The 24,884-nt window shown below is 43.1% G+C and overlaps 1 protein-coding gene across 2 annotated transcripts in view; it reads right to left on the reverse strand.

Annotated features, from left to right (window-relative positions):
* LOC106576932 (heat shock 70 kDa protein 12A-like) overlaps positions 1–24,884 on the reverse strand; it is a 51,481-nt gene that overhangs the window by 24,668 nt on the left and 1,929 nt on the right. For both annotated transcript variants that reach the window (XM_014154472.2, XM_014154471.2), the window contains exons 2-3: positions 2,735–2,811; positions 2,374–2,504 (exon numbers count right to left, since the gene is read on the reverse strand). In XM_014154472.2, the coding sequence (XP_014009947.1) occupies positions 2,374–2,504; positions 2,735–2,811 (208 nt within the window). The remainder of the gene's footprint in view (positions 1–2,373; positions 2,505–2,734; positions 2,812–24,884) is intronic.

The raw sequence follows: 24,884 nt of genomic DNA on the forward strand, positions 1-24,884 counted from the left end.
AGGAAGTTTCCCCAATAGACATTTCTCCCAGTCTGTGTCTCTCTGTGTTGCATCACCCTAAGGATGTGACATTAATGATACTCCATTTTATCTAGTACGCCTACAAAACAACTTCCTTCTCAGAAAGATGTCCAAGACACAGAAAGATTTGTGTTATTAAGCACATAATTGCTACATCTCAGTGTAGGGGCTAGTGTAACGGTTCTACCTAGTAGTCAAACCGACAAACTTTTTTTTTTTTTTTACTATTACAGAATTTACGAGTTTCACCTTAGACAATTTTTTTGGTGTTCGAAAGTGTTACCCATTTTCTGTTGAAATTTTGCAAGAGGGAAAATGCAGATTTTGGTCGAAAGTCATGCTGTAACATGTCGTATATAGAGTTTCCAGACATGGACGTGGACAACTCCTTAGAACTATTGCTGATTGCCAGTTAAATATCAACAAGTTTAGCTATGAATTGAAAAATTATTCAAATCAACAAAAACCTGCAACCACAATGGCCTTCTACGGATAAGATTGTCCACAGCTGCTCTAAGATATATCATGAATTCAAAGTTCAAATAGGGCCCCTTAAAACTAGTGCATGAAACCATATAAAAACCTGTCTGTTTTGTGAAGGACTGCAAGGTATGGAGGTTGGCCCTGGTGCCTGACACACACAGGGAAAAGAGTTGACCTGTGTGTTTTATGGGTCAGAGGATCCTACAGAGCTTAGGACGGCAGTCTAGCTGGTTCCTCAGCAAAATGAACCAGCTCCTCCTACCAGTGTTAACAAGAGCATTACACTGACTGGGGCCATGACATGATGACTGCCAATGAGGCATTTAATGTGGTGAGAGAGGGAGCAAACACTGTTTCTTCTGACCTTTAAGGACAGTCATTGGAATCCAGTTAGAAGCCTCCATGACCCTTTATATCTCAATTTGTGTCGCGCCCTGACCATAGAGAGCCCTTGGGGTTCTCTATGGTGCAGTAGGTCAGAGCGTGACTAGGGGTTGTTCTAGTATTATATTTCTATGTTGGTGTGAGTATGGTTCCCAATTGGAGGCAGCTGATTATCGTTGCCTCTAATTGGGGATCATATTTAATGTGGTCCTTTTCTCACCTGCGTTTGTGGGATATTGTTTTGTGTGAGTGCATTCAGCACCACGTAGTTCACATTCGTTGTATGTTTATAGTTTTTTTATTAAGTTTTCACTGCAAATAAAGATGTGGAACTCAACACACGCTGCGCCTTGGTCCGTCCATTATCACAACCGTGACAATTTCAGACATGGAAATAACCAAACAATGCTCCTGCTCAACCTATCAACAGCCAAAAAAGTTTCTTCATAATGAGTGCTAAAGAATCAGTGTTTCAATGAAGGTACCGTACTTCACTATTCAATCCATACATCTCTCTGAAGTGGAGAAGCTCTAGAATAGCTTAGAATCCTGAATTCTAATAGTCCAAATAAAATCAAGTCCCAACAACACAAGATCATTTTCTGCTAACAATAAGTGAAGAAATAAACATTGATCCACCACAGAAATAGCTGCTACATGAAGCCATAGATTAAGTATCCTCTTTCCCCTCCTTCCCTCCCTACATCCTAGCAGAGTGGTCCTGCTGCCTGGAATGTTCTACACACATTTTGGCAGAAAGCAGAGGAGGGGACCCTTCCTCTTCCATAAGTAACTGACAGGCAAAACAGCCAGATTTATTTTACTAGGCAAGTCAGTTAAGAACAAATTCTTATTTTCAATGACAGCCTAGGAACAGTGGGTTAATTACCTTGTTCAGAACAACAGATTTTACCTTGTCAGCTCAGGGATTCGATTTTGCAACCTTTCGGTTACTAGTCCAAAGCTCTAACCACTAGGCTACCTGCCGCCCCAGATACAGGTAACTGCCAAAATAATGGAAACACTTGTGTAAATGAGGGGTACAAAGTATATTGAAAGCAGGTGCTTCCACACAGGTATGGTTCCTGAGTTAATTAAGCAATTAACATCCCATCATGCTTAGGGTTATGTATAAAAATGCTGGGCAGGCCATTATTTTTTCCATTATTTTGGCATCCTGGCTATGCCCCTTCAAGGATGACAATGAATTTGAGGAGCAATAATTTGATAAACACCTTTTACCTGGCTATCAGCAACCCTTCTGTTATGATTACGCCTAAATAAGACCTAAATAAGAACAGAAAGCAGCACCATGCATTCTTGGTTCCCCCATGTCTCCTGCATCACCTGCCAGGGAATATTCAATAAGACTTTGCTACGGAACAGAACAACCTGACCTGAGTGGACCTCCACATGACTCCCTCAATCTATCTCTATCTCTCCTCCTGCTCCCAGCGACTGCATTGCAGCGTTGACTTGGCTCACCTCATGGTGTGAATGCATTCTGGCTCCTTAGTGAAGGCGTAAGCATAGCCGCTGGAAGTGGTACCAAAGTCGACAGCAACCACCACAATGAACGAAGGTCCCGTGTGGGCATTCGAGTCCGTGTCATTTTGCTGAGGTGGGGAGGACAGAAAACTGGAGTCAACAAACGGAGAACGTTTAAGGAGATGTGTTATCTATCCTGGATGGAAAAGCTGGTGGCTAGTTTAACGACTTAAAAAGACTGTGTGGTGAATCTCGCATACCGATCTCTCATTCCACAGTAATGGAGTTGTTTATACAGACTTCATATGGCTCTTATGGATCTATCTCCATGCAGAATATGCCATGGTGGGTTTCTTACCTGAATGTGTGAGGGTGACAGTGGGGTGATGCCAGGGTCACCCATGCTCTTTGCTGGAGAGGGAGTTGCCATTGCATCTGAGGAGACAGAAACGAGTAGATACAACATGAGTCAACTTAGCTTAGCAACAACAAAGAACAGAAAGATTAATCAAAATCAACTGATTTAGGACATACCATTAGTACACTGCCAATCCCTATTTCTCAACAATTCAAATAAATTGTGCAGCTGTGATCTTAGTTTTGATTGTTCAGTCGTCCTCTGATAATGCACTACAAAGAATGTTGCCATTCTAACCTTTTGTTTGAAACTCCTGGCTATCTAACAACTGTTCTTTAAAGAGAAAAAGGCTGATGCACCTGCCTTTTAAACACAATGGCATTTGAATTGAATGAAAGTGTGTCCATTTGCCACCACTTTCATTAGCTTCACTTAATAGTGCTTGTGAAAAGGCCCTTTGACAATGCACAATAATAGTGCTTCCTCTGTGTTTTTAAGTGTCTGGGGATGGTCTCAGTCTCAACGGGACATCACGCTATCGGTCTGTTATCCACATCGCTCGCCCTTTTCTCGCCCTTACAGAGTGACTGAGTGGTCCGAATCCCCACAATGTGTTGCTTGGTAATTACCGTGTGGAATTACGGACCACCTGTGGATAGACTCCATCTTCTCCACCCCCTCCCGCATACCCACTCCTTTAAATCATAACCTTGAGACTTATTTTAAAGGGGCAATCTGTATTTGCTACATACATTTTGGTGATTTTTAAATGAATGATAATTATCCATTGATTCTTGGAGAATATAACTTATAAAGGCCGCATGAGTTTACCCCATCAGAACCCAGAATATAAGCCTGTTTAACTAAATAGTTTGTAACAAAAACAAAAAAAAGCCTCAAAACATGGTTAAAACAATAATTTTGATATCATGCATGATCAGTCCTTGTATCCATAGCTCTGTCTATGAATTTGATCGAGAGTGGTTACATTTCTCCAGCCCCATCCCTTAGCTGTTTACCAAAAACAGTGGCAGGGTGTACGCTTTGATAATGTTTGTGGCTCTAGTGGTAAATGTGTTCCAGTGCAGTCTGTGTAGTTTATTAACCTGGCAGAATAAAATACTTCATGAGAAATGTCATTCAATTGTATTAAGTTCCATACAAGCAGTTGCAAAATGTCAATGCAGATGTTTTTTCTGACTAATTAGTGCAAGTTGATTTGGGCATCTTGGTGAGAATTTTCTATTTATTTCTTTAGAATTTCCTCGAATAACCCCAAAAATCCTTAACCGTACATAATACAGGTCAACCGGAAACTACAGTGTTGTTGAAGTCAATCGATCACTCACAATCTCATTAAGGATATGGCAATATAAATGTAAGTAATTTACATAACTGGCAACAGCAAATACATCAATTCATTGAATAGTGTGGTACCTTTGCACTTACAAAACATATGTAGTGTTTTAACAATATACAGTATAATGATTTCCTTCAACATCCCCCACTATAGTGTTTAAATCCTATTGGTAATGTTGGGCTCTGAAAAAGGGTCTATAAAGGTTTACTTTGTGTATTCATCCTAAGGTGAGACATGGAAATAACCAAACAATGCTCCTGCTCAACCTATCAACAGCCACAAAAGTTTCTTCATAATGAGTGCTAAAGAATCAGTGTTTCAATGAAGGTACCGTACTTCACTATTCAATCCATACATCTCTCTGAAGTGGAGAAGCTCTAGAATAGCTTAGAATCCTGAATTCTAATAGTCCAAATATAATCAAGCCCCAACAACACAAGATCATTTTCTGCTAACAATAAGTGAAGAAATAAACATTGATCCACCACAGAAATAGCTGCTACATGAAGCCATAGATTAAGTATCCTCTTTCCCCTCCCTCCCTACATCCTAGCAGAGTGGTCCTGCTGCCTGGAATGTTCTACACACATTCTGGCAGAAAGCAGAGGGGGGGGGCATTCCTCTTCCATAAGTGACTGACAGGCCAAACAGCCAGATACAGGTAACTGCCAAAATAATGGAAACACTTGTGTAAATGAGGGATACAAAGCATATTGAAAGCAGGTGCTTCCACACAGGTGTGGTTCCTGAGTTTATTAAGCAATTAACATCCCATCATGCTTAGGGTTATGTATAAAAATGCTGGGCAGGCCATTATTTTTTGAATAATTTTGGCTACCATGGCTATGCCCCAAAAGGATGACAATGCCCCCATCCATTGTAACTGAATGGTTTGATGAGCATGAAAACGATGTAAACCATCTGCCATGGCCGTCTCGGTCAACAGATCTCAACCCAACTGAACACTGATGGGAGATTCTGGAGCGGCGCCCGAGACAGCGTTTTCCACCACCATCAACAAAACACCAAATGATGGAATTTCTCGTGGAAGAATGGTGTCGCATCCCTCCAATAGAGTTCCAGACACTTGTAGAATCTATGCCAAGGTGCATTGAAGCTGTTCTGGCTTGTGGTGTCCCAACGCCCTATTAAGACACTTTATGTTGGTGTTTCCTTTATTTTGGAATTGCCTTTATGTGTGCTGTGTCTATAAAGTTGAAAACATTTTCAGACTCCCCCAACCCCCAGAAAAGGATTGCAGCAGATGGCAAGATGTGGGAAAAAACTCTTCAATTCATTGGTGCATTGCGATACAGAAACGATGCTGCTTGAGTGAGCACATGAGCTGGAGCTGAACTGAGTGGAAAGAGAGGCTTTAGTTTTTTGCGCCTGGACTTTTTTCTCCTCTCTGCAGGAGAGGCTTTTACTTCCTGTTCTCGTCACATTCCTCTGTTTCCCCAGACGACTCTTTACATTTTTCAGACCCTCAGTGCAGATGTCAGACTGGGTGTTTACAGGAGAACTAGGCCCCAATTTATGACTGCACATTGGAGGTTTTTCGATAACACATATGAGCAGCAAGAACTGGAATTTAAAACTCAATGTTAAAGTTCATTACAAGTTTATAGAAATAAATCATCTTAGGCACTAGCACACTAGCAATGTATTACCCTGTGAAAATCTGGTATTCTATAGGCAAAGGCGAGAGTTTTGATATGTCAGATACTACCACACTATCACACTAAAAAGTTGTAAACTAATAGTAATTTGAATCCTTAAGACACAAATGGTTTGGATATATTAAAATAGAAAGCGAAAATGTACCGATTCATCTAAAAACGGGTTCTTTTCACCTCTAGAAAGAAGCCTGGGTACTTTGACAAGCTCATCTTTTTTCTAATGACATTGTTGTGTCTTCCCGTGTGATTTTCATAGCCCACTCTCGGTGAGTGCCTGTGTGATGAAGGAAAAAAAGAGGCTAATAATCCAATCCAAGAGTTGAACCTCTGGTCCTGTGGCACGCTGAGAAATGAGGTCAGAGCCTCCTCTTGCCACCTCTGCCCCGATAGCTAGGCTCACACCGCCTCCTCAATACAGCAAGTGTGAAGGGAAGGGAAGAAATGTCTGCACATAAAATGTCATTCACATCTCTGATTTTCTCATCTTTTCATACTAAGATTACAGGGACAGAAATGTCATTGCTGCTGGTATGAGAGAAAAAGAGAAAAGATGTATAAACATGACGGGCAAACACATTCCTTGTAATGCTGTTGCAGTTCAGAGACGCACGCAATCCCCAAATACAGGTCCTATGAGTAAAGAACATAGAGTAGTGGGTTAGCATACATTTTGATTCATAAAAGAAAACACATCTTCATCTAGTATCATCTGCCCGGTTTATCAAGTAGTGAGTTCACGATTGGTGCATTACCATGCACGTCTGTGTTGAAACCCATCCTTCACAATGCATGATCTATATACAAACATACTGTAATATGCCTTCATGAACGGCAGGAGTAGAGGACTCAATACCTCACAGTACAAGGCCTGATTAACTTTGCGTTTTTGCATCATACCGGCTGTATTTTGAAAGTTATATATCTTGAAAACTTGACTGCTGACATGCAACACATTTGGGGACTATATCCACAATGGACTAATGAAACAAATATCAAAATATAGTTTTTGGGTAGAGTTTTTCTTTAAGCTAGTTGAAATAGGTCACTGGAGCAATAAACCACATTTTCAAAACATTCTTTACATTTAGCGCAAAAAGAAACACAATTGTAGTTAAGTAACTAACAACTATTGAGCAAGTGCATATTAATACTATACCACAGTCCACACTGAGGCTAATTTAAAACAACATACAAGTGAGATTCTTGTCTCTTTGCATGTCTGATTAGATCTACCTGAAATCCGTTGCACAAGTTCCAGAGTAGATCTCAAGGTTGGCCTCATAGGCACTCAGACTTATTACTTCATCCTTAAATGACAACAATGATAGGACAGGTGCATGTGCATGTAATCAATTCAATACATAGTTGTATGTATGTTATAGTGGCATGTATAGAATCTGTAAACATCAGAGAATGTGGTGATGCTGACAGACAGGATCAACAGAGTTTCTCCGGAAAGTGGACACTGATTGGGCCAGCATGAACGAAGCAGAGCAGACACAATTTATGCCGCAATCAACAACACCTACAAAGGCAAAGAGATGCCCCATTACATTCACTGTAACAAAGATTCAGTGCCACACAAAACATTCCTTTCAAAGGGCTACATTCATGTAGATGAAGGGAAAATGAGACCGGGCGGCTCTCCTTTTGAGAGAATGTCCCACTTCTTCTCCCATCATGCCATGTGGCAGCTAGTACAGCAAGCAGTCAGAGGGAAATTGGGAGAAAGAGAGAGCGAGAGAGGGAGAAAGAGAGAGAGAAAGAGGGAGAGAAAGAGAGGCCTCCTTCATCCTCCCTCCCTCTTTTCCAACTGCATCCAGCTGGCCAAGTGCCCAGACACACAGTGCAGGGCAGCAGCCTGACAACAGCTGTGGCCAATGGAGTTTCTAGCACCCTTCATAGTCCGCACACACACACTTGCATGCATATACACTGGCACGACTTCTGCCGAAGTCGATGCCCCTCCTTGTTCGGGCGGTGCTCGGCGGTCGACGTCACCGGTCTTCTAGCCATCATTGATCCATTTTTCATTTACCATTGGTTTTGTCTGGTCTTCCTACAAACCTGGTTCCAATCCAATTACATGTTGTGTATTTAACCCTCTGTTTCCCCTCATGTCCTTGTCAGAGATTGTTTGTGGTTATGTGCTCGTGTATTTGTAGTGGTGCGCGACGGGTTATTTTACCCATGTTATTTTATTTATGTACGTTGTTTTTTTTTGGAGTTTGTTTTATATTTATTAAACTACTCCATTTACCCCAAGTTGGTTTCTCCTGCGCCTGACTTCCCTGCCACCTACACACACGTCAATGACATACACACACTTATGTCTAACTGATTCCAGACCTGCTTTTCAGGTGTCCTACTACAACTGCTTCTGTATAAGGCCTGATTTTCAAAAATAAACACAACTGTATGGATAGCGGTGGAAGGTAATTCGGCATGATGTTTCAGAGAAGATTTAGCCTATTTAGTGAGAAATGCAACTGGTTTCAAAATAATAATAATGACGTCATCATTTACACACTAAGTGGGTAAAAGTGGGTAAATGTACATCATTTGTCAATACAAATGCAATTCCAGTGTGATGTATATTTGGAAAATGTACATATTCTCCCTCCATGTCCTTCTACTGTATGTGTATTTATTATGGACCTCCATTAGTTCCTGCCAAGGCAGCAGCTACTCTTCCTGGGGTCCAGCAACATAAAAGCAGTTATTTACCATTTTAAAAACATTACAATACATTTCACAGCAGATTTCACAATACATTAAGTGTGTACCCTCAGGTCACTACTCAACACAAAATCCATGTGTACGTGTGTGTATAGTGCGTATGTTATCATATGTGTGTGTATGTGTGTGTATAGTGCGTATGTTATCATATGTATCATATCTGTGTGTATGTGTGTGTATAGTGCGTATGTTATCATATGTGTGTGTATGCGTGTGTCTGTGCCGGTGTTTCTCTTCACAGTCTCATTCATTTGCTAAATTTCCACATTATTCATTACAAGATTTAGTTTAGGTTCAGGGTTTAGTGAATGATTTGCCCCAAATACAATGTTTTTAGTTTTTGAAATATTTAGGACTAACTTATGTAAATCAAATTGTATTAGTCACACGCGCCGAATACAACAGGTGTAGACCTTACAGTGAAATGCTTACTTACGGGCCCCTAACCAACAGTGCGGTTTCAAAAAAATATGTATAAGAATAAGAGATAAAAGTAACAAGTAATTAAATAGCAGCAGTAAAAAATAACAATATATACAGGGGGGTGCCGGTACAGAGTCAATGTGCGGGGGCAACGGTTAGTCGAGGTAGTATGTACATGTAGGTAGAGTTATTAAAGTGACTATGCATAGATGACAACAGAGAGTGGCAGCGTTGTGGAGGGGGGGAGCAATGCAAATAGTCTGGGTAGCCATTCGACTAGATGTAGCAAGAAGTGCTGAGGAAGGTGCTGGTTCTAAACCTGCCTTGGACTCAGAAATCAATCTATAGATCTGTGTCTATAGTGCAAACAACATCCCAGCAGTGGAGAATGTACAGATCAGACAGAAATACACCACCTCCGCTGCAGTGAATGAAGCATGAACTGATTACCATAGAACACAACTAGGTTTAACTTGATCAGCATATCCTCACCTACTACAGATAATTCTGTAGACATGCATAGCTCAACCTTTCCTCTATATTATCTGCAGATAATATAGGTCATAGGTTGTACTGGCATATGTTAAGTAATATAAACTCTATGGTATAAGGCTTCCAAAAGGGTTCTTCGGCTGTCCCCATAGAAGAACCCTTTTTGGTTCCAGATAGAAACTTTTTGTGGAAAGGGTTCTACATGGAACCCAAAAGTATTCTACCTGGAACCAAAAATAGTTATTCAAAGGGTTCTCTTATGGGGACAGCTGAAGGACCATTTTAGGTTCTAGATAGTGACTAGTCTTCTATGAGCGTATGAGAGGAGTGAAAAACTAGAGAATATAACTGATGAGAAATTGAGGGGCTTCCAACCATGACTTCTATTGCATGTTTTCAATGGTCAAGGTACAACGCAGACAGCACATGGTTTCTCTGAGGAAGGATGAATGCCCTTGTGAGTGTGAGAGTCCTTCTGTGCTGCTGTCAGGTATCCTCCAAACAGAGTGGAGGAGACGGGAGGTAGGGACACCTGCTCAACTGTTGTATAATAAACATGTCCCGCTAGCGTCTCCCAGCCGGATCGTTTAGAGAGAAAAGGCCTTGTTCCAGATCAGTCTGGAGGTAAATCAGTGTGACATTTTGACAGCAGCGCAACATCTGCCTGAGGAGTTTCAAAGTACACAGCTCAGTGGCTATACACCTTGTGCTTTTGACTGGCCCACCGAGCAGGGGAGCGGCTGGGAAACTCAGATAGTATGCCAGTATGCCAGTATGACCTATGAATGACAAGATGGTGGGTACAGGGAAGCAAAAATAAACATAAACAGATTTGTCAATTTGTCAAGGCTGGCTCAATGTATATGTACTTTTGTCATTTTGATAAGTACATTTTCTCTTAAATTTGCCCACATATACTTGGTTTATGTGGGACACAGTCTACTGCACCCCATAACACCCTATAACAGAGGTCGGCAAACCCCAACGTTTTTAGTCAAAATAAATAGAAAAATGAGTTTAATTTAGGAAAATGAATCGGTTCACAAGTATTCCCACGAATAAAAAAAGAGACGTGATTTTGTCTCAAATAATCAAGGTATTCAATTATTGTTATTTTTTGGGCTTAGTTGTGGTCAATTTGCAGTGTTCAAAATCATTATTATTATTATTATTATTATTATTATGTTCCAGCCCCCCGACCATCCGCTATGACAACAATCGGCCTGCGGCTGAACCTAGCCGCCTACTCCTGCCCTATAGCATCCCTCGGTTCTATTTCTAGTCCACTATTCCCAACGATGTGAGTACATGTAGCTGTTAAAAATAACATGCAAGGTTCAAGATCACACATTCTGATAGATAACTGAGCTCAAACATGAGAGTAGTGTCAAGGTCCTTAGTGCCTGGTCTTACTACCACAACAAGGATATGGAACAATGGTGAATGGCATTTGAAAGAAAGAAAGAGTGAGCCTTGTTTACTACAAGGGCAGAGCATTTAGGTCATCTTAAGGAAATTCCGAAAAACCTCTCCAAACAATAGACTTTCTTCTTGTAAAGGCTGTCGTCGGGAATAGAGGACCAAAACGCAGCAGGAATGTAGATGCTCATCTTGATATTGATTTTAAATAAAGAGAACAACAAAACAGTCTTGTCATGCTCACACAGGCAAAACAAGAAACAATCTCCCACAACACCAAACCAACCAACAATTACCCATATATAGGACTCTCAATCAGAGGCAACGAGAAAGCACCTGCCTCCAATTGAGAGTCCAACCCCCCATCAACCTAAACATAGAAATACAACAAACCAGAAAGAACATAGAAATACATAGACCATAGACCAAAACCCGGAAATAATAAATCAAACACCCTACTACATACACCACCACCCCGAAACACATAAACAAAATACCCTCTGCCACATCCTGACCAAACTACAATAGCAAATACTCCCTAAACTGGTCAGGACGTGACACTTCTTCTCTCTCTCTACGCTGGAGACCCTTATAACAACAAAACCACGGCGAAATTCAATTTGACACAAAACAGATTTAAATAGCTGCCCATTATGTACATATTGCAGACACGTCAACACTGCACGTTCAAAAGCATCCTCTATCAAAAACATCAATTTGGCAAGCTCATGCTCAAGATATCAAACTTTACGTAATCGTGACCCATCAGTGCTTTCATGCTATCGTCCATTTCAGTGTCAAACTAAACAGCCAATAATTCATTGTGGTTACACATAGCGATGGTGCTTTGAGTTAAATCTGGCTGAGAATCTGCTCAGGTGTTTATTACAGTATTTCCACCAAGACATCATACAGCACACCATATATTCTGTTCCGGAACTCCAATTTGAGCAGCAGCAGCTGAAAAATGAGCTCCTACAAATATTGAAATTTACATGGTTTTTAGAGTGAACATCGGAAAAAAGCAAAAGAAAACTGCAAGACTGAATAGGAGAAAAAACAAGCAACAAACAAAGAAGATAGGCTTTTGAAAAATAACTATTTTTCATAAAATTGTAGTTATCTTAGCTAGCTGAATTGTTTACCAGTTGCTAAGCAGTTGCTAGGGACTCTTTTGGAAGAAGCTAGCTAGCTAACGAAGAACAACAAAGAATATCTAGTTAACAGAAGAAAAGAAAGAGAAAATCAGGACAGAAGAAAAAGGATATCAAAGTGAAACAGTTCTCTAAAGACACAAGAGACAATAATACAAGAAACAACACTTCTGTAGCTTGTCAACTATGTGTCTGTCTATCCCTGTTCTCTCCCCTCTGCACAGGCCATACACCGCGTGGCCGCTGCCACTCTAACCTGGTGGTCCCAGCGCGCACGACCCACGTGGAGTTCCAGGTCTCCGGCAGCCTCTGGAACTGCCGGTCTGCAGCCAACAAGGCTGAGTTCATCTCAGCCTATGCTACCCTCCAGTCCCTAGACTTCCTGGCGCTGACAGAAACATGGATTACCACAGATAACACTGCTACTCCTACTGCTCTCTCTTCGTCTGCCCACGTGTTCTCGCATACCCCTAGAGCATCGAGCCAGCGGGGTGGTGGCACTGGAATCCTCATCTCTCCCAAGTGGACATTCTCTCTCTCCCCTGACCCATCTGTCTATCTCCTCATTTGAATTCCATGCTGTCACAGTTACCAGCCCTTTCAAGCTTAACATCCTTATCATTTATCGCCCTCCAGGTTCCCTTGGAGAGTTCATCAATGAGCTTGACGCCTTGATAAGTTCCTTTCCTGAGGATGGCTCACCTCTCACAGTTCTGGGTGACTTTAACCTCCCCACGTCTACCTTTGACTCATTCCTCTCTGCCTCCTTCTTTCCACTCCTCTCCTCTTTTGACCTCACCCTCTCACCTTCCCCCCCTACTCACAAGGCAGGCAATACGCTTGACCTCATCTTTACTAGATGCTGTTCTTCCACTAATCTCATTGCAACTCCCCTCCAAATCTCCGACCACTACCTTGTATCCTTTTCCCTCTTGCTCTCATCCAACACTTCTCACTCTGCCCCTACTCGGATGGTATTGCGCCGTCCCAACCTTCGCTCTCTCTCTCCCGCTACTCTCTCCTCTTCCATCCTATCATCTCTTCCCTCTGCTCAAACCTTCCTCCTGATTCTGCCTCCTCAACCCTCCTCTCCTCCCTTTCTTCATCCTTTGATTTTCTCTGTCCCCTATCCTCCAGGCCGGCTCGGTCCTCCCCTCCTGCTCCGTGGCTCGACGACTCACTACGAGCTCACAGAACAGGGCTCCGGGCAGCCGAGCGGAAATGGAGGAAAACTCGCCTTCCTGCGGACCTGGCATCCTTTCACTCCCTCCTCTCTACATTCTCCTCTTCTGTCTCTGCTGCTAAAGCCACTTTCTACCACTCTAAATTCCAAGCATCTGCCTCTAACCCTAGGAAGCTCTTTGCTACCTTCTCCTCCCTCCTGAATCCTCCTCCCCCCCTCCCTCCTCCCTCTCTGCGGATGACTTCGTCAACCATTTTGAAAAGAAGGTTGACGATATCCGATCCTCGTTTGCTAAGTCAAACGACACCGCTGGTCCTGCTCACACTGCCCTACCCTGTGCTTTGACCTCTTTCTCCCCTCTCTCTCCAGATGAAATCTCGCGTCTTGTGACGGCCGGCCGCCCAACAACCTGCCCACTTGACCCTATCCCCTCCTCTCTTCTCCAGACCATTTCCGGAGACCTTCTCCCCTTCCTCACCTCGCTCATCAACTCATCCTTGACCGCTGGCTACGTCCCTTCCGTCTTCAAGAGAGCGAGAGTTGCACCCCTTCTGAAAAAACCTACACTCGATCCCTCCGATGTCAACAACTACAGACCAGTATCCCTTCTTTCTTTTCTCTCCAAAACTCTTGAACGTGCCGTCCTTGGCCAGCTCTCCTGCTATCTCTCTCAGAATTACCTTCTTGATCCTAATCAGTCAGGTTTCAAGACTGGGCATTCAACTGAGACTGCTCTTCTCTGTGTCACGGAGGCTCTCTGCACTGCTAAAGCTAACTCTCTCTCCTCTGCTCTCATCCTTCTAGACCTATCTGCTGCCTTTGATACTGTGAACCATCAGATCCTCCTCTCCACCCTCTCCGAGTTGGGCATCGCCGGCGCGGCCCACGCTTGGATTGCGTCCTACCTGACAGGTCGCTCCTACCAGGTGGCGTGGCGAGAATCTGTCTCCGCACCATTCGCTCTCACCACTGGTGTCCCCCAGGGCTCTGTTCTAGGCCCTCTCCTATTCTCGCTATACACCAAGTCACTTGGCTCTGTCATATCCTCACATGGTCTCTCCTATCATTGCTATGCAGACGACACACAATTAATCTTCTCCTTTCCCCCTTCTGATAACAAGGCGGCGAATCGCATCTCTGCATGTCTGTCAGACATATCAATGTGGATGACGGATCACCACCTCAAGCTGAACCTCGGCAAGACGGAGCTGCTCTTCCTCCCGGGGAAGGACTGCCCGTTCCATGATCTCGCCATCACGGTTGACAACTCCCTTGTGTCCTCCTCCCAGAGTGCTAAGAACCTTGGCGTGATCCTGAACAACACCCTGTCGTTCTCCACTAACATCAAGGCGGTGACCCGATCCTGTAGGTTCATGCTCTACAACATTCGCAGAGTACGACCCTGCCTCACACAGGAAGCGGCGCAGGTCCTAATCCAGGCACTTGTCATCTCCCGTCTGGATTACTGCAACTCGCTGTTGGCTGGGCTCCCTGCCTGTGCCATTAAACCCCTACAACTCATCCAGAACGCCGCAGCCCGTCTGGTGTTCAACCTTCCCAAGTTCTCTCACGTCACCCCGCTCCTCCGCTCTCTCCACTGGCTTCCAGTTGAAGCTCGCATCCGCTACAAGACCATGGTGCTTGCCTACGGAGCTGTGAAGGGAACGGCACCTCCATACCTTCAGGCTCTGATCAGGCCCTACACCCAAACAAGGGCACTGCGTTCATCCACCTCTGGCCTGCTGGCCCCCCTACCTCTGAGGAAGCACAGTTCCCGCTCAGCCCAGTCAAAACTGTTCGCTGCTCTGGCACCCCAATGGTGGAACAAGCTCCCTCACGACGCCAGGACAGCGGAGTCAATCACCACCTTCCGGAGACACCTGAAACCCCACCTCTTTAAGGAATACCTAGGATAGGATAAAGTAATACTTCTAAACCCCCCCCCACTTAAAAGATTTAGATGCACTATTGTAAAGTGGTTGTTCCACTGGATATCATAAGGTGAATGCACCAATTTGTAAGTCGCTCTGGATAAGAGCGTCTGCTAAATGACTTAAATGTAAATGTAAATATATTCAACTGCTGTAAGTTTTTAGGTTGTCCTACATTTTTGGTGCTTTTTGTTGTTTGAAGTAAGGTAGCAAAGAGCAACACCTTCATTCAGTAAAGGTTCTGATGTAAATCTCTTAAAGGTCCCAAACACTTTGAAAGATGGATGTAGACGTTGCTATTGTCACGCCCTGTTCTGTTTCACATGTCCTTGTGATTGTCTCCACCCCCTCCAGGTGTCTCTTATTTTCCCCGGGGTATTTATCCTTGTGTTTCCTGTCTCTCTCTGCCAATTCGTCTTGTATGTTTCAAGTCAACCAGTGTGTTTTTCCCGTGCTCCTGCTTTTTTTATTCTCTTTTGCTAGTCCTTCCGGTTTTGACCCTTGCCTGTTTTCTGGACTATGTACCCGCCTGCCTGACCATTCTGCCTGCCCTGACCTCGAGCCTGCCTGCCACTCTGTACCTCCTGGACTATGAACTGATTTTGACCTTTTGCCTGTCCATGACCATTCTCTTGCCTACCCTTTTGGATACTAATAAATATCAATGACTCAAACCATCTGCCTCCCGTGTCTGCATCTGGGTCTCGCCTTGTGTCCTTATAGCTATGGGATGTATACAACTGAGTATACCAAACATTAGGAACACCTTCCTAATATTGAGTTGCACCCCCCTCTTTTGCCCTCAGAATAGCCTCATTTCGTCACTCTACAAGGTGTCGAAAGCGTTCCACAGGGATGCTGGCCCATGTTGACTCCAATGCTTCCACAGTTGTGTCAAGTTGGATGGATGTCCTTTGAGTGGTGGACCATTCTAGATACACACAGTAAACTGTTGAGCATGAAAAACCCAGCAGCGTTGCAGTTCTTCACACAAACCGGTGCGCCTGGCACCTACTACCATACCCTGTTCAAAGGCACTTCAATCTTTTGTCTTGCCCGTTCAATCTCTGAATGGTACACAAACACAATCCATGTCTCAATTGTCTCAAGGCTCAAAAATCCTTCTTTAACCTGTCTCCTCCCCTTCATCTACACTGATTGAAGTGGATTTAACACGTGACCTCAATAAGGGATCAAAGCTTTCACCTGGATTCACCTGGTCAGTCTATGTCATGGAGCAGGTGTCGTTAATGTTTTGTATACTTAGCGTACATTGCTGTGGTATGTGGAAGAGCTTGTATCTGACAGCATTGGGATGGGAGTGAGAGATGTGACAAAACCAAGACCAAGAGAATACACAAACACAGTCAGTGTTTATATACTTGGGATTCCATTGAAACATATGAAACCAATTACCGCTTCATTGGACATCAAACAGGTGTGTGCTTCAGTAGGCTTTGGTTTCTAACATTGAACTGGTGAGAGTACAAAGACTATAGCCTTATGTGGAGAAAATTGAGTTTGATGGAGGAGAGCGACAAAGACACATACAGAAAAGAGTTTACAGTAATTTCACGAAGGGCCTCTTGGGTAATCGAAAAGACGTCATACTGCTGATGTCTAACGGCTGTTTTAGTCTTAATCTACAATCCAATGTCTTGTGAAAAGCACCTCCCTCATGCCTCTCAACAGAATGGGTGCCTCCTCTTGAGGGTAAACACAGCCAATATCTTAGTCATGACGTAATGCTGACCATAGGACTTCTGTTACCTTGCCAGTTGATTTGCATCGCAATTCACATTTTCAACCTTGATTTTGGTAAAGAGGAACATCCCTTGCTGAGAGGGTGAATTCTCTCAAAGTACATGTTCCATGATAAAATACTAGAGCTTATTAGGGATATTGGTCAACTACCCAATTGGGTGGCACTTTACATGAAGTTGCTCTCATACCTGTGTAGTAACACTGTAATTACACTAGTATGCTCCTTATTCCACTTGTCTGAGCAATTACTTGTGTAAAATGTAGCAACCATGTTATTACTGTAGTAATTACAGCATTATTACACTGGTATGAGACCAACTTAATGTAATGTGTCCAAAAGGGTTACATATAGAATAGCTGTTCAACTTATTTCCATGCAACAAAAATGTGATCATATTGTGATCAATGTCACCCATTGTCACCTAGTCAGGACATGAATTAACGTTTCGATAGAGAGGACACACCTGTGTTGTGGTGGGCTCTCTGGTGTGTCTCATCTAGGAGTGGCGATTGGATTTTTCTGACCGTAAGGGCTCGCCACAGTGTTCCAAAAATTCAGCCGTACAAAAAAATTCAGCCGAGCAAAAGTAGGTAGAACTACGTAGAGAGCTATGCAAAAGAAGCTCCATCGGATCTGTTGCGTAGACTGTGTGGAGCCCTTTAGGGCCTCTGAAAGACAACTTCCTGCCTGGCCCTGGCTCATCAGGTTCAGCCCCCCTACCACTTTGTCTCAAGAACTCCCAGTTATTGGGTTGACCTCAAACAGAAATGCTAATGGCTGAGGACTTAAATCACCTCAGACTGCAGCCTTACCCCCTCCCCTGGTCAGAACTACTTTCCCAGCCACCAACCCCTAACACCCCATGCATTTCACAAATAGATGCCAGTGATGGCTGCAAGTGAGGCAATTTGCTTCTATACTGTAATGAAACAGCAGGCAGGGAGCAGGTCTCGAACCCTCGACCTTCAAGCCCGAAGTCCGGCGCGCTATCGACTGTGCCGCAAAAGCATGCTCGTGCGGCAGAGTCGATTTCCGCGCTTATAAACCCAGGGTCGTTACACTACTCCCTCCTTTCAAAGAGCGCGTCCTCGCGCTAGCTTGCGACTCAACGTCTTACAGGAACGCGCTCACCGGCCGAGCACACGCACTGTCGTGGATGCAAGGTCCGATCACTTCTGACACCAATGTAATGAAACAGCAGGCAGGGAGCAGGTCTCGAACCCTCGACCTTCAAGCCCACAGTCCGGCGCGCTATCGACTGTGCCGCAAAAGCATGCTCGTGCGGCAGAGTCGATTTCCGCGCTTATAAACCCAGGGTCGTTACAATACATTTAAGTAAATTAAAAGGGCAATTGTATACTAGAGCTCAAGGGTCTCGTACAGAGGCTGTACATGTTGAATATAATAACCGTTTTATCACTGCTCGTGACTGCTCATGGTGTGCTGCTCGTGACTGCTCATGGTGTGCTGCTCGTGACTGCTCATGGTGTGCTGCTCGTGACTGCTCATGGTGTGCTGCTCGTGACTGCTCATGGTGTGCTGCTCATGACTGCTCATGGTGTGCCGAGTCACATTGAGGTATTGTAATACATTGTAAAGTCCTTTTTCAATGCTCGTCACTGTCCACCTATTCGTTAGCCAGCTGATTTATGAGCTGGATGACATTGAAGTGATTCATACATCACTATCTTATGGTAAAAGGTCTCCTTAACTCAAGGCATTTCAATGTCACCTCTGAAATGTCGTCTGACCTGACCTCATCACATTTACACTCTTCTGTTTACTGATACTCAAAATAGGTTCCTTGCATGCATGGAATGTGCAACGCTGACCCTATTCTTTGAAAACACTCTGCAACTGTTCCATCCTCTCATTGATGATTGATGTGGAGGAATCACACATTGGTAGGCTGGAGCCACGTGTGGGAGCGTACGTAAGTACTTGTAGAACAGCTGGACAGAGCACACAGAAAATAGCCCAGTGATGAGCTCCACTTTGTGCAGCTCAGCAGACCAGAGGAAAACAGGGCTTAGCAACAGGGCTAAAAGTTGTCTATCACAGTGAATCTGATTGAATTCCTAGATCATAGTATACTCAATCTAGAGAATCCCCCCACAGCAAAACACTTGGTCTGATTGAAGAGCTTTGAGATGGAAATGAACTAGCTTGTGATAGATTACTTTTATATGTCACATTCTATTTTAATGCCTTGTTGCATCAAGCTGTCGCCAATGCTATCTACAAAGGCAATACAGGATTACTCTGTGCTTTTGGAATCTGCAATCATATTAATATCACAAATGAAATAAATCTTGAGTATGATTCCCCCACCTTCTCTGAGCTCTCCCTCTCTCTCTGCTTTCAATGTGTAGAACATGTGGCTGTCTGTCCCTTAGGGAACGCAAAGCTCTCCGTTAGCGCGGTCATTGGGTGTTCCCACTTGGCTAAAGCCAATTAAAAATATTTCAAAAATGTGTTTTTGATTTTGCTCTTTAAATGTGCATTGCAAGTTATGATAGTAAGAAGTAATGATAACTTGAAACAAGTCATTGCAGTTTTGGGTGTGTCTACTAGCTCAATCAGATTTTTTTTTTTTACATGCTATATGTCATCTCTGGCATTTGTATCAGCACAGTAATAGGTACTTGAGGCATTGAGCAGAGCTAATAATCAGCTCTCATGATGAGATGGTCCCTGTAGCTCAGGTAATCAGCTGAGTGCAAAATCAATTGATGTCAATTTGTCACCTTCACACATTCTACTGCACACAATTAAAGAACCTAATAAACTCAGCAAAAAAAGAAACATCCTCTCACTGTCAACTGCATTTATTTTCAGCAACTTAACATGTGTAAATATTTGTATGAACATACCAAGATTCAACAACTGAGACATAAACTGAACAAGTTCCACAGACATGTGACTAACATAAATGGAATGTGTCCCTGAACAAAGGGGGGGGGGGGGCCTGAACAGGGGGGGGGGGGGTCAAAATCAAAAGTAACCGTCAGTATCTGGTGTGGCCACCAGCTGCATTAAGTACTGCAGTGCATCTCCTCCTTATGGACTGCACCAGAGTTGCCAGTTCTTGCTGTGAGATGTTACCCCACTCTTCCACCAAGGCACTTGCAAGTTCCCGGACATTTCTGGGGAGAATGGCCCTAGCCCTCACCCTCCGATCCAACAGGTCCCAGAAATGCTCAATGGGATTGAGATCCTGGCTCTTCGCTGGCCATGGCAGAACACTGACATTCCTGTCTTGCAGGAAATCACACACAGAACGATTCCTCTCCAGAGTACAGGCCTCGGTGTAATGCTCATTCCTTCAACAATAAACGTAAATCCGACCATCACCCCTGGTGAAACAAAACTGCGACTTGTCAGTGAAGAGCACCTTTTGCCAGTCCTGTCTGGTCCAGGCCTACAAGCCCTCAGTCCAGCCTCTCTCAGCCTATTGTGGACAGTCTGAGCACTGATGAAGGGATTGTGTGTTCCTGGTGTAACTCGGGCAGTTGTTGTTGCCTTCCTGTATCTGTCCCGCAGGTGTGATATTCGGATGTACCGATCCTGTGCAGGTGTTGTTACACGTGGTCTGCCACTGTAAGGAGGATCAGCTGTCCGTCCTGTCTCCCTGTAGCTCTGTTTTAGGCGTCTCACAGTACAGACAATTTATTTCCCTGGCCACATCTGCAGTCCTCATGCCTCCTTGCAGCATGCCTAAGGCACGTTCACGCAGATGAGCAGGGACCTTGGGCATCTTTCTTTTGGTGTTATTCAGAGTCAGTAGAAATGCCTCTTTAGTGTCCTAAGTTTTCATAACTGTGACCTTAATTGCTGTTAGTGTCTTAATGACCATTCCACAGGTGCATGTTCATTAATTGTTTATGGTTCATTGAACAAGCATGGGTGTCACGTCCTGGCCAGTATAAGGGTTAATTGTAATTTTAGTTTGGTCAGGACGTGGCAGAGGGTATTTGTTTTATGTGGTTCAGGGTGGTGTGTTAGTTAGGAGGGCGTTTGATTTATTATTTCCGGGATTTGAGTTATGGTCTATGTTGATGTATTTCTATGTGTAGTCTGGTTGATCTGTTTCTATGTTGAGTTAATTGGGGTGGACTTCCAATTGAAGGCAGCTGTGTGGTGTTGCCTTTGATTGGAAGTCCTATATTAGTTGGGTGTGTTTGTCTGTGTATTTGTGGGAGATTGTTTCGTGTTTAGCGTGTGTAAGCCTAACAGGACTGGCTGTAAATCGTAAGTTCGTTTTGTTATTTTTGTATGTTCGTTTTTGAGTTTATTAAATGTTCAAAAATTAACTATCACAACCCTGCTGCATTTTGGTCATCTTTTTCCGACGATGATTTCGCAATATCGTCCTCCGACGAAGAAATCCCTGACAATGGGAAACAGTGTTTAAACCCTTTACAATGAAGATCTGTGAAGTTATTTTGATTTTTACGAATTATCTTTGAAAGTCAGGGTCCTGAAAAAGGGACATTTCTTTTTTTGCTACGTTTATTAGCCAAACACTGCATATCAATAATCTGAAAAAGACAACATTACTCCTCTGACTGTGGCCCTGAATAGTATGGGGATTCCATTGTCCCGTTCTGCTGCGAGGCTCAAATGTACATATTGATCGATTCCACAGTGACTGTGATGGTGACCTCTATATCAGTGACTCTTAAGGTAGCTATCCCCCTTTGTGCTGTACAGACTGAGCAGCAGACCATGATGGGCCAGGGGCCACCCATACTCTCCCCCATCTTCCTCTTCTTCAGGGGGAGTCCAGATAAACCAGGGTAGACTGAGAGCAAACATGGAGGGAGAGATCAGGCCACGTCCCACTGCATCTGCCTCATCCCAATGTTGCAGCTGAGCTCACGAAAGTAAGTGCCGTTCGTGCACATCCCCACCCACCATTTCACAAGGTCACGAGTGCCTGGCAGGAGAGTTTAGGATTGGCAGCACTGCTCAAATAGTGCAGTGCCTTGTACAAACAAAATGCAGTCTGTTCAAAACTTCTGAAACACCTTGTCACAACCGATTAAATGATTCTCAATCAAATACTTGCATGTATGTTGATATTGAGTTTCATTCCAAAACGCTAAATATCCATTTTCAGAAATGTTGGTAAATTAGCTTTTATTGTTTAAAGAAATTATGAGCGATTGGTGCTTTTACTATCGAATCATGGCATGGCATTGTTCAATGACATGTATTTGCTTAAAATCTATCACTTAATGGTTTAATTTCCAAGAGACAAATAGCCTAATCATGCTATTTTTGCAAAATGCTCTACAGTGCATTGGGAAAGTATTCAGAACCATTCCCTTTTCCCATATGTTGTTATTAGCCTTATTCTAAAATGGATTAAATAAATGTTATTTCTCATCAATCTACACACAATAACCCATAATGACAAAGCAAAAACAGGTTTTTAGAAATGTTTGCAAATGTATTAAAAATAAAAAACAAAAATAAGTTATTTACATAAGTATTCAGACCCTTTGCTATGAGACTCAAAATTGAGCTCAGGTGCGTCCTGTTTCCATTAATCATCCTTGAGATGTTTCTACAACTTCATTTGAGTCCACCTCTGGTAAATTCAATTGATTGGACATGATTTGGAAAGGCACACACCTGTCTACATAAGGTCCCACAGTTGATAGTGCATGTCAGAGCAAAAACCAAGCCATGAAGTCAAAGGAATTGTCCATAGAGCTCAGAGACAGGATTGTGTCGAAGGACAGATCTGGGGAAGGGTACCAAAAAACTTCTGCAGCATTGAAGGTCACCAACAACACAGTGGCCTCCATCATTCTTAAATGGAAGAAGTTTGGAACCACCAAGACTCTTTCTAGAGCTGGTCGCCCGGCCAAACTAAGCAATCGTGGGAGAAGGGCCTTGGTCAGGGAGGTGACCAGGAACCCGATGGTCCCTCTGACAGAGCTCCAGAGTTCCTCTGTGGAGATGGGGGAACCTTCAAGAAGGAAAACCATCTCTGCAGCATTCCACCAATCAGGCCTTTATGGTAGAGTGGCCTGACGAAAGCCACTCATCAGTAAAAGACACATAACAACCCATTTGGAGTTTGACAAAAGGCACCTAAAGGACTCTCAGACCATGAGAAACAAGATTATCTGGTCTGATGAAACCAAGATTGAACTCTTTGGCCTGAATGCCAAGTGTCACATCTGGAGGAAACCTGGCCCATACCTATGCTGAAGCATGGTGGTTGCAGCATCATGATGTGGGGATGTTTTTCAGCGGCAGGGACTGGGAGATTGGTCAGGATCGAGGGAAAGATGAGCGAAGCAATGTACAGAGAGATCCTTGATGAAAACCTGCTTCAGAGCGCTCAGGACCTCAAACTAGGGTGAAGGTTTACCTTCCAACAGGAAAACAACCCTAAGCACACAGCCAAGACAATGCAGGAATGGCTTTGGGACAAGTCTTTGAATGTCCTTGAGTGATCCAGCCAGAGTCCGGACTTGAACCCGATCGAACATCTCTGGAGTAACCTGAAAATAGCTGTGCAACAACGCTCCCCATCCAACCTGACAGAGCTTGAGAGGATCTGCAGAGAAGAATGTGAGAAACTTCCCTAATACAGGTGTGCCAAGCTTGTAGCATCATACCCAAGAAGACTCAAGGCTGTAATCGCTGCCAACGGTGCTTCAACAAAGCACTGAGTAAAGGGTCTGAATACTTATCTAAATGTGATATTTCTTTTTTATTTATTTTTTTAATTAGCAACATTTCTTAACCTGTTTTTGCTTTCTCATTATGGGGTATTGTGTGCAGGGACAATTTAATCCATTTTAGAATAAGGCTGTTACGTAACAAAATGTGGAAAAAGTCAGGGGGCCTGAATATTTTCAGAATGCACTGTATATCCACCTCACACTGTGAAATAAGTAGTACTGCTAGGTTTTACAGTCAAATGTAACAAATAACTACATTTTTTGATAAAGAAATGTACAAATGATACATTTGTGACATCAATATATATATTTTTTATGATTCAATACAGTAATATGAGATCTGTATGAAAAACACTTACATTTGACATTTTAGTCATTTAGCAGATGCTCTTATCTAGAGCGACTTACAATGTGCATTCATCTAAAGATCTCTAGGTGAGACAACCACATATCACAGTCAATTATACAGGACACGAACATTCCATTCCAGCTAAACAATGGCTATATAGCGTTTAAAAAAATATATATTTTCATACACATCTTATATCTATGAATAAAATAATCTGAGAACAGTAATATTTTACACACACATGAAGGTAAGCATTTATTTTTGAAGAAAAAACACAAATGTGAAAACTTGGTATATAGGCCTATTTTTTTATAAATATAAACTCTTCATAAATTATCTGGATCAACAATGAAGACCATAAAAATAATACATGGGTAAGCCTAATTCATAACACTGTGGAACAAAACTATCGCAAAAACTTTCTCTCTAACCAGCTCTGACGCTCAAAACACAAGAACGTATGTTAATATTATTACTGTATAATTTCACCCTGATGATGTCAAAAGAACTAACAAGCTGCATTCATCGTCATTGTATGACATCAGTCCCCCAGGAAAGGGCTCAATCGGTGAACGAGCCTTTGTGTGCGCGCATCCTGGCTGCCCCCAAAATGAACAAAGGTCTCTTTATCAGCAACTTCAATGTGTCACCGTGGGAATGTGAAAAACAAGCATGGATTGGGATTTAATCCAAAAGCCAAAGGTTTTTCTGATGGCTGCTCAACTATAAGAGTTTTTTATTTTTCCTTTATTTAACTAAGCAAGTCAGTTAAGAACAAATTCTTATTTTCAATGACAGCATTCTGCCGTGTTCAGGGGCAGAACAACAGATTTGAACCTTGTCAGCTTAGGGATTTGATCTAGCAACCTTTCAGTTACTAGTCCAAAGCTCTAACCACTAGGCTACCTGCAGCCCCAGAGCAGGCTACATGTTTTGAGGAACATATGAGCAA

Source organism: Salmo salar, chromosome ssa18 (genome assembly GCF_905237065.1).
Source record: "Salmo salar chromosome ssa18, Ssal_v3.1, whole genome shotgun sequence".
In the NCBI taxonomy this organism is placed as follows: domain Eukaryota; kingdom Metazoa; phylum Chordata; class Actinopteri; order Salmoniformes; family Salmonidae; genus Salmo; species Salmo salar.